The 10,090-nt window shown below is 39.8% G+C and overlaps 1 protein-coding gene across 1 annotated transcript in view; it reads right to left on the minus strand.

Moving 5' to 3' along the window:
• Positions 1–10,090, minus strand: part of szt2 (SZT2 subunit of KICSTOR complex) — a 145,314-nt gene that overhangs the window by 55,632 nt on the left and 79,592 nt on the right. Inside the window, exons 57-59 of the mRNA XM_020620906.1 lie at positions 9,686–9,736; positions 2,845–3,018; positions 1,185–1,376 (exon numbers count right to left, since the gene is read on the minus strand). Of these exons, the coding sequence (XP_020476562.1) occupies positions 1,185–1,376; positions 2,845–3,018; positions 9,686–9,736 (417 nt within the window). The remainder of the gene's footprint in view (positions 1–1,184; positions 1,377–2,844; positions 3,019–9,685; positions 9,737–10,090) is intronic.

The raw sequence follows: 10,090 nt of genomic DNA on the forward strand, positions 1-10,090 counted from the left end.
TATACTGTATATATAGATAGACACACATAACAGACCATATAACCACAGGTACTCAGCTTAAATGTGGCCCAAACAAAATAAAACATAATACAAAAAAATAAAACAAACAAGAACTGATAATGTGCCAGCTGTGTGTGTGAAACTTGGGTACTACACTGTACCATCAGGACCACTGGTCTGTTTAGTAGGCAAAATAGTTCTACAGAAGACTGGGTGAAAACTGCGGAAGAAAGCAGGTGTCATCTGAAACCAGAAAGCTCAAGGTGAAACAGTGGATGCCTTCAACAATTTTAACACAGCTGACAAGTTGAAAACATGTGAGGCAGACAGCAAGAACTGTGTGTGATCTGCGTTTGGACTAGAGTTCTGCAAATCAAACCAAAAGATCCCCAAAATGTTTCAGGTCAGTGCTTTGTAATGGGAGGTATTAGGTTCTGCATGCAATTTCTGCTTACAAAAATATGTCAAAACCTGATTACTCAGTTTATTGCACCAAAGCTGTGTGAGCCACCGGGCTGTTTTGTCAACATTCTCATTCAAGGAAATAAATTTTCTGAACAAAAAACATGTAGCGAATGCAGGCATGAAGGCATTTAGAAACACAGTTACCCTTCCACAGTCACAGTACAGTCTCTTACTGGACTTTAAGTTTTGACATTTTAACAGAGAGAAAAATATACCCTGGACAGGTCGCCAGTCCATCACAGGGCTGACATGTAGACAAACAACCACACATACTCACTCCTATGGGCAGTTTAAAGTCACCAGTCAAACTGCATGTGTTTGGACTGTGGGAGTAATCTAATCCAATCTCTGACAAAATCATCTGTAGTTAAATTCAGTCTCACAACGAGGCGGCATTTATTTCCCATTACTAACAATATATTTCAAAATAAACAATACAAATTAGTTCAGAGCTGCTGTCATCACAACGTGACCCACAGTGGGTATATACGTAAAACATCTGAACAGGAAGATACAACAGCATTTCATTGAAAACTATCTTTAGGCTCATCATTTTTTGTTGGCACTGTCAAAGAGAAGCTGATTCAGAAGCGTGGTGTTGGTAGTGTTATAATGGATTATGTTACACTGGATGCTGCTGCTTTAACTGGGTTGCCAACAGGCACAGTATACAGTATGTACAGTGTAGAAGAGACATAACCATTTAGCAATGACCTCACCTTTGGCCTCTTCTTTCTGTGCTTTGGTTGCTGGACATGATATTCCCACACAAAGAGGATTTGGCAAGACTCTCAGCTCCATGACGACGTCACAGAGCACGTGGCGCAATGCGCCCTGCAGTTTATCACTGAGCTGTAAGGGGCTGATGTTGCCTTGCTCCCAGATGTCAAAGCGCACACACAACTGTGGATCTGAGGACATGCAAACACAAGAAAAGAGAAAACATTATGGGATCAACTGCATCTTGAAAGAAGGAGGTTTTAAAACACATGAAGAACAAAAGGTACAGTAAGTACAGGCATGGAGGGTTAGGGTAAATATTCCAAGTGGGAGACAGGAAAGGAACCAGTAGGCTTTCTAGGAAATGTGCACTTAATATGGCCAGCAGTATTAATCATCTCCACCATAGTGTTATTTTATTTTTTCAGAAAGGAATTTCTTTCCAGTAGAGAACCAATGGCAGCCATCTGTGGTGCCACCTCAACCAATGGCTCTAGAGGTCAGACAGAGGTCAGTGTCTTGCCCAAGGACATTTCGACACATGGACTGCCGGCACCGAGATTCAAACCTTCAACCTTCTGGTTGGGAGACAACTGCTCTACCCACCACACCACTGTCGCCTCCTCACATAGCTGCACTGTTAGCCATAGCATAGCCCGACATTTATTACTGTCATTAATCCAATTAAAATTGGTGCAGTTTATACAATGAAATGAGTCATGAAACATTTTGTAACCTTTCATCATAATCAGATGCAATCTTGATATGATTCTCGAGGAGAGGGTAATGATGAGGATGAAGAACAATGACAGAGGTCGCACTTTTACAGAATGAAAAATTCTAAAGGGAAACCCCACTTGTTTCACACACCATTCAGTTAAACCGTCATGGTTAGTTTTACACAGCCTAGAAGGACAGTTGTTTACTGTCTTATGTGAATGTAGCAGAGCTCGGACAAGCCTGAGAACAGAATTCTGAAGATGTTGTTCTCAACATGGAATTAGTGGCTTTAAGATCCCATTGTCACTTGGTATTCATTTTTTCTGTACCTGCATTATACGGCGTTGCAACTGCATTGTATATTAATATTTTTTGAAGCCACACTATTAAACAGTTTTTCTGTTGCTGTGACTTTAATTTCCCTGCATGGGTTCAATAGACTTTACTGTAAATGTCAATTTACATGCAGTACATTAGTGATGACTCATTAATTTAATTAATGATTGACTAAGTGATGAATCAATGAAAATACACAGGGTGAAAAAGAAAAAGGCTACTTTTAATTATTGGACACATTTTTGCTTTATCTTGTGTTTTCTGAATTTTAAGGGCATTGTTGTTGCAAGACTCCATTAATTCATGAACCTCATGTCATCAGTAAACCAAGCATGCTTACCAAATAGGCCAGTGTAGTTAGCTTTATACTAAAGAAAAAAGGGACAAAGTTGAAGTTATTGTTTTTCTGGACAGAGCCCGTTTCCTGAGTTGTTGTTCAACTAGAGTATTTAGCCTTTCTTTACTTGTTTTCCTATGTGTGTGTAAATCTCTAACTCTTACCCTTACACTCTATCTACATCACCGCCCCCAGGACTCAACTATATCACATGAGGGGCCAACTTCAGTTTGGCTACAACTGCTCCATGTTGCGTTTACTTGTACCTGAACTGTCAGTGATGTAGTCCACTTTAACCACAGTGGTCAGCTCATCAAAATGGCCTGGGGAAAGGGGGGTGGTGCAGTTCTCTGATCTCTGCAGTGCTGCACAGTCCTGGAGTGGATCTTGAAGGGGGTGACCATGGGCATCCACGAAGGAGAGGGCAATGCAGGCAATCCCTGAAAGCAATATGTTAAAATGATCAACAAATGTCCAACTGCAGTATAGCCAGCACATTAGGTTTTCAATTTCTACTACCTCTTAATTGACTAATTATTTACTTTTTCAGAGTTATACAACAATCCCTGTCAGCGATGCATTTTTTAATATAGCCTTGGAGTTAAATGTCCTTTAGTATAGCTGGAAAACATAACTGCCATGGTGCCTGCTACCTTATCCTTCTGTTTTAATACAGGAGCACAGCTTTCAAATGAACTCTATAGATCCTAGTAGTGATGGTAAAAAGGGAGGCTTAATACCCATTTTTGCTGCTCACCATATTCCAGGTGTGCACATGCTTCAGCAGAAAGTACTGTTGCCATATAACATGGCTTGTGTAAGACGGTACTGCCGGATGCGGTAGCTTTGACATGGTACTGGCTATTATTACACACACAGTAAGGGGTAGAGGGGGTGGATGTCTTCACCTTACAGACAGGACAGATGGGTGACACAGAACCAGAGAGAAATACAAATCTGTTTTACCATTTGAAAGACGACAAGCTTCTTGTGGTCAGAGTGCCACACATTCACTCTGGATATTAGTGTCGTCATTATCATATATTTTATTGATTTATGTTTTTATATTGGTATTGATTTTGTTTGTGCTTGTGGGTTGTGTTTTTAATATATATCGTTTATTGCAATGTACAGCACTTTGGTCCACCTTGGTTGTTTTAGTGCTTTAGAAATAAAGTTGGTATGGTATGGCATGGTATATATATATATATTTCACCGAGATGATCGTTACTATAAACATCAAAATGAGCATTCACAAAGAGAGGAAGCTACATATACTTAACGGAAGGTTCTCAGGGAATGTAAAGTACTAGTACAAAAAGCCACTAATTAGTGACTAAAGACACAAATTGTGGTCTTTAAACTGAACTAAATTGGGCTGATACTGTCATATTTTGTCTACAGTAATGATATATCCCAGCAGTGATGCACAATATGTTGAGAAAATAATCTGATATACCTGTAAATTAACAAAAAGTTTAGCTGTCAAATGTATATTATTTATTAACAGTACATTAATGTTATAGAATAGAAACAATGCAAAAGTCTCTAAAATAAAAATAGTCACAGTTGACATTTTGTGGTCAATAGCAAAAAACATCCAAAAACTTAAGGTACAAATTAGGACTTGACCAACTAATTTTGTGTAAATATGGAAATATTTCTGTGGTTAGACCTGATTTGACATTTAGCAAATAATGCTGTACAGACAGTCACGTCTGCAGAGAGAGTCATCGGTGCCAGCCATGGAGACCCTGTACACCTCATGGGTCAGAAGGAGGGCAGAGAAGATTTCTGCAGACCCCTCACACCCTGGATACAATCTGTTTGAACTCCTCCCCTCTGGACGGTGCTACAGGTCACTGTGCGCCAAAACAACCAGACACAAGGACAGTTTCTTCCCCTGGGCTGTCACACTGATGAAAACTTAACCCATGTCTGTATAACAGGACATTAGCCCCAGTGCAATAACTTGTAACTATAAGCACTGTACATAACTAGCTATAGCTATTCTGCCACAATGTGTATATATTGTATATGAGTAGACTGTTTCTTTTTTTTCCCCTCGTGTCTTTCTTATTTTAAATGCACATATTTTCCTATATTTTCCTATTTTTATGCTGCCTTACAAAAGCACACTGAGCCTATGTGCCAGAGTCAAATTCCTTCTGTATTTAATTACACTTGGCCAATAAATGTGATTCTGAGGCTGCCCTTATAGATTAAGGTGAGACACACATCTGCATGTTTTTCTTTAAAAAAAAAAAAAAAAAGAAAAAAAAAAGACATTTGGTGCAAGTGTATCAATACCGTCTAGCGGGTGGAAATATCACAATATATCGCCATATTGATTTTTTTGGCCCAGCCCTAATACTATCCATCCATCCTTCCATTACCTATACAGCTTATCCTAATGGAGCCAATCCCAGCTGACACTGGGCGAGAGGCGGGGTCCACCCTGGACAGGTCACCAGTCTGTCACAGGGCTGACACTTGGAGATACACACGCACGCTCACTCCTACGGGTAATTTAGAGCCACCAGTCAACCTAAGCCGCATGTCTTTGGAAGACAGAGTACCCAGAGAGAACCCACACAGGCACAAGGAGGCAAACTCAACACAGAAAGGCCCTGGGTCAGCCGGCGCTTGAACCCAGAACCTTCTTGCTGTGAGGTGACAGTTCTAACCACTGTTCCACCATGCCTAATTCTAATAGCAGATATTACAAGATTATGTGAAATTGCCTTTAAAAAGACCTTTAAAAAACATCCCCATTTCACCAATTTTGAGACTGCTAGCACCAGTTGGCTGGACCTCTGTTGAATTAGGTCAGTCATTTTGAAAGTGGTGAAAATTTATGCAGTCACTTATTTCCCATTACATATTTTATTTAACTGACATTACTTTGTAGAAACCTGTTTTCATTTTGACATTAAAAAGGGTTTTTTTGTAAATTTGTCAAAAAAGCCAAATTATATTGACCATGATTTATTTATAAAATCAATAAAACAGTAAAACATCCAAGGGGGGTGAATAATTTTTATTTTATTCCCATAGTGTGTCCTCTCTCTCTCTCCCTCTCTGTACCTTTCTACAGGTTGCCCTGGCTCCGGAGCTCTACGTCTCTGTTGAGCAGTCACCAGCCACATGAACCTGACCAGTGTTTGATTGTGTGCTGTTGTGTTTGTTGTGTCTTGTTGCATTTTCTTTTCTTTTCTCTCTCCTCTATCTACTCACCCCAACCGGTCGAGGCAGAAGGCTGCTCACCAAGAGCCGGGGTCAGTCGGAGGTTTCTTCCGTTAAAAGGAGTTTTTCCTCCCCACTGTCGCCAAGTGCTGCTCAGGGGGGTTTGTTGGGTTTTTGTCTATAATAATAATAATAGTAATAATAAAACCTTACTATGCAAAGCACCGTGAAATGATTTTTGCTGTGATTTGGTGCTATACAAATTAAAGTGAACTGAATAAGGACTTCTAAAGAGCCAGTCATATAGATGTCTAAGTGTCCGCTCTCACTTCGAGCATGGGTCACTGTCCTATGACACATGTGCCACTGTGGGCACACCAAGTCAATTTCATTGTCACATCAGAAACCAAAGCTACAATACAGTCAGAGTCCAGACCATAAGTATTTGGACAGTTGCATATTTTATGTTCTTCAGCATATTAATTTTGAAATAAAATAATGGTAATAATGGTAAAGGTTAGGGGAACCATGGAATCCAATGGATACTACAGCAAAGTGCCAAGTCAGTAGAGAGAAAAGTGTGTGGGAGACAGAGCCTTGTAACACATGATCTCCATATTTTAATGGTTCAAAAGTAAGCTGAAACCTGGCTACTAAATGTTTCTTGAGGAACTGTGTGTCATTTCAAAGTTACTTCTTACACAGGGAGCTCACACATGGCTCAGAATTGATTGAGCATTGAGAACTGCCATTTAGATTGAAGTGGAGATGTATGTCAGTACAAGGATCAAAGTTATGACCATGTAGTTGAAGAGGAAAATAATGAGGTTTTCAAAAAAGCTCTATCAGAGAGATATCAACAGTTGGGCATGTTCTGAAAAGGCTGATGCACACAGAAAAACTAGAAAATAGCAACAAGCTGGCAGACTGAGGAACAAACTCATTTGCATTGGTAAAAGATAAAATCCTTTATGACTGCATAGCAAGGCAAAAATGCTATCCAGGATGTAGGCATACAGTTTCTTGTCAACAATCCAGAGAAAACGTCATGACCTGAACCTCAGTACACTATAAGATGCAAACAATAAAAAAGCCTTAAAACAGAAAAGCCAGGCTGCAGTTCACAAAACATGCAAATAGAAACCAGGAGAGTTCCAATACGAAGTTCTACAGACTGAAGAATCAAGAGGAAACAGTTGAGAGGCACAGGAACACTTCATATCCTAAAGCATGCCCTCATCTGTTAAACATGGTGCTGAGCATGAATGGCTGTCAGTGGAACTGGCACACTTGTATTTACTGATGATTCCACTGCTGACAGAAGCTACAGGATGAATGCAGAGGTATGCAGGACCATCGTGTTGCTTAGATTCAGCAAAATGCATCAAAACCACTAGCTAAAAAAAAGCAGGACAACAATCCTAAAAGTAATGTATGACCAAAGCATCCAAAGAGCTTTTCAGGGTGAAGAGGTGGAGTATCATTGACAGGCTGAGTTATTCATTGGATCTCAGCCCAACTGAGCTGTATTCCACCCGCTGAAGACCAGACTGAAGTCAGACACCAGAACAAGCAAGAGCTGAAGGTGGGTGTGGTGAAGGCCTGGGAGAGCATCACCAGGGAAGATACAAAGTTTCTGCTGATATCAGTTGGTCCAAGACTCCAGGTCGTCACTGACTGCAAAGGATTTTACACTAAATGTTAAATACAGTGATTCTGTTTGACTTCATGTGGATCTGTCTGTTCTTTCTACATTGATGTAAACCTACTCAAAATAAAGATGACTTGACACTGTAATGTAAAATCTATTATTTTATTTCAAATGAAATGTCCTGGAGCACAGAGCCTGAACAACAAAACATATCTAAATACTTATAACCTGTACTGTATGGCACTACCTTGTTAAATATTATGTTAGTATGTTCCCATAATTACAAGTTGCTAAATAATGGTACTGATAATGCACTCAACATGATTAATTCTTGGTTACTTTGTGACATGTCAAATCCACATTTACAAAAGACTGTGCACAAATCATGCTGAGTGTTCCTACAACAGTGCAGGGTCTAACAGAGAGCCAACCACACCAAGAGTCTTCAGCCCAGCTGGACACAAGTGAGGACAGAGCCAAAAATGCATTCTGATGTGAAAATGTGCTGTGTCAAGTATCATTTTGAAATTAGGTGTGAGAAAGACTTCAAAGGATGAGTCCCATTGCGTTTTAAAAGGTAGTGTCAGAATATGGTGAGCATAGGAGCACAATTACAACTGCAGCTGTAACATTTCGGAGGTATTGCTCAACATGGTTAAACTGTTCAGAGAGAACACATAAAGAGTCTTTCCTCAACAGTGCAAAGGTTTTGATGGATTGTTGAATAAAGACACCATCATATACAGAATGAAAGACATGCTTTTGTCCTAAGGTTGTATTACTAATAAGGTAGAAAATGTACACATCCATCAAACTGTTGCACTGACAAATGGACCAGTCAGCTAAAAGAAGGCCATTTGGAGGCATTTGTGCTTCATTTTTACATTACTTCTGAATGTGCATGCACAGTTGATTAGAGGCTGCTCTTTGTATGGTCAATGGTATGATTCAACAGCAGTTTAAAGGTTACATCAGGTTGCCTCTTCTAATGCTAGAGGAGTTCCTAATTAGTGTGGTTTTTTTTTAAGACTAGAGGAGTAAGATAAGAAGGGATAGTGGCAGGATAACTGAGTAGACCATTGCATTCAAATGAAACTGCCATCTTCCAGCCAACGTAAGCTAGCCTAGGGAGACACAATGCAGATACAAGGCCTGATTAAGCAGCCAAATAGATGTTCTTTACTTGGGTGAGAGGAGACTTTACAGCCAGCTTAAAGGTTCAGTAGCTCAGGGCTAGAGATATCCTCAGTAGATTTATGATGGCAGAGCCCGACACTCACTACAGAGCATAATAATAGGTCAAAACATCATTTAACATGAATACTTAGCTTCCATGAGACTACTCAACCAACTAAAGAATGTAAAAAAAAAAAAGGTGCAAATATATTCAATATATTCATTCAGGCAAATTTTATTGACTTCTAGTTTAGTCTTTGAGAATACAGCTGAGCAGGCTGTCATTAGTAACTGATTGCTTATGATTGCTGACCATGTCAACCTGGGAAATGAGGCTGGTGATTGATACAACACGGACTTAATGGGCAGACTAAAAGTGATGGAACTCCGCTCATTTGACTCAAGGCCACTATCGTCCTGCACTGACGCACTATGAGGTTATGCTGGCCTGTTCTTATAGAGTATATAAAGACTGGATGACATTTTCATAAAAAGTTAATTAATCATAAACAAAACTATGTTTCAGAAATCATAAATTGCTGCCCTACTAAAAACAAACAATATAAATGCAGAAGCAATCAGGTTTTCTGGATATTACATCAAAAAGTAACATTTAAATCTACATTACTGTGATTCAAAAAGTCATGTTGTCCAAAGAGAATAAGTGGAGTAAGCTTAAAATATGTCTGCTCCATGAATCGACACTAGCATATGGTGTACTTACAGTAGGTTCTTCCATGTTCAACATTTAAAAGATAACATATGTGGTTGTGTTACCTTCTTTGAGCCAGATGTCAGACAAAAGCAAATCCAGGCCAATCTACAGAAAGCTCAGCAGCAGAGAAACACTGGAACAAACACCAGTAACATAACACTTCATGCACCTGGGAGGTCCATGCCAGCTCTAAAGGCAACTCAAAGATGAACATGATTTTTAATAATGCTAAGGGAAGTCTTAACGGAAGGAGGAACGGCACTGCAAATAAATACCATGAAGGAATAAAAGGCCAGGAGCAGAGCACAGAGGGCCAGTAGCAGCATGAGGTTAACTCAACACGATGGCTATGAAGAAGGAAGGACAGGAGATGTGGTACCTTTAAACTGAGAAGGTGGGAAGAGTTGCTGAACCAGCTCCAACATGGTACCTGGGCCAACATTAGAGACACCCAGAGATCAGCATCAGGGATGTACCAACATATTCACTTCCAATCTAATTTAACACCAGCCAGATACAGTATATGAGCAGGGGTGACAGTTGGCAGGCACTTTTGCATCATGGCAAGAAAGTCACTGGTTCGAATTCTCACAGGATCTTTTTTGTGAGTATCCCCACATTTTCTTCCACTTCCACCTATTGCCCATAGATGTGTTTGGACCAGTTTTACCATCTGTTTTATACTACTACATGTCTCTTCTTTTCCATATCCTCAGGCTTAACCTTATTTCAGTATTTATGAGTCCAGTTCAGAAAAAAACAAGTATCATCTTATAAAACTACT

Source organism: Monopterus albus, unplaced genomic scaffold (genome assembly GCF_001952655.1).
Source record: "Monopterus albus unplaced genomic scaffold, M_albus_1.0 scaffold250.1, whole genome shotgun sequence".
In the NCBI taxonomy this organism is placed as follows: domain Eukaryota; kingdom Metazoa; phylum Chordata; class Actinopteri; order Synbranchiformes; family Synbranchidae; genus Monopterus; species Monopterus albus.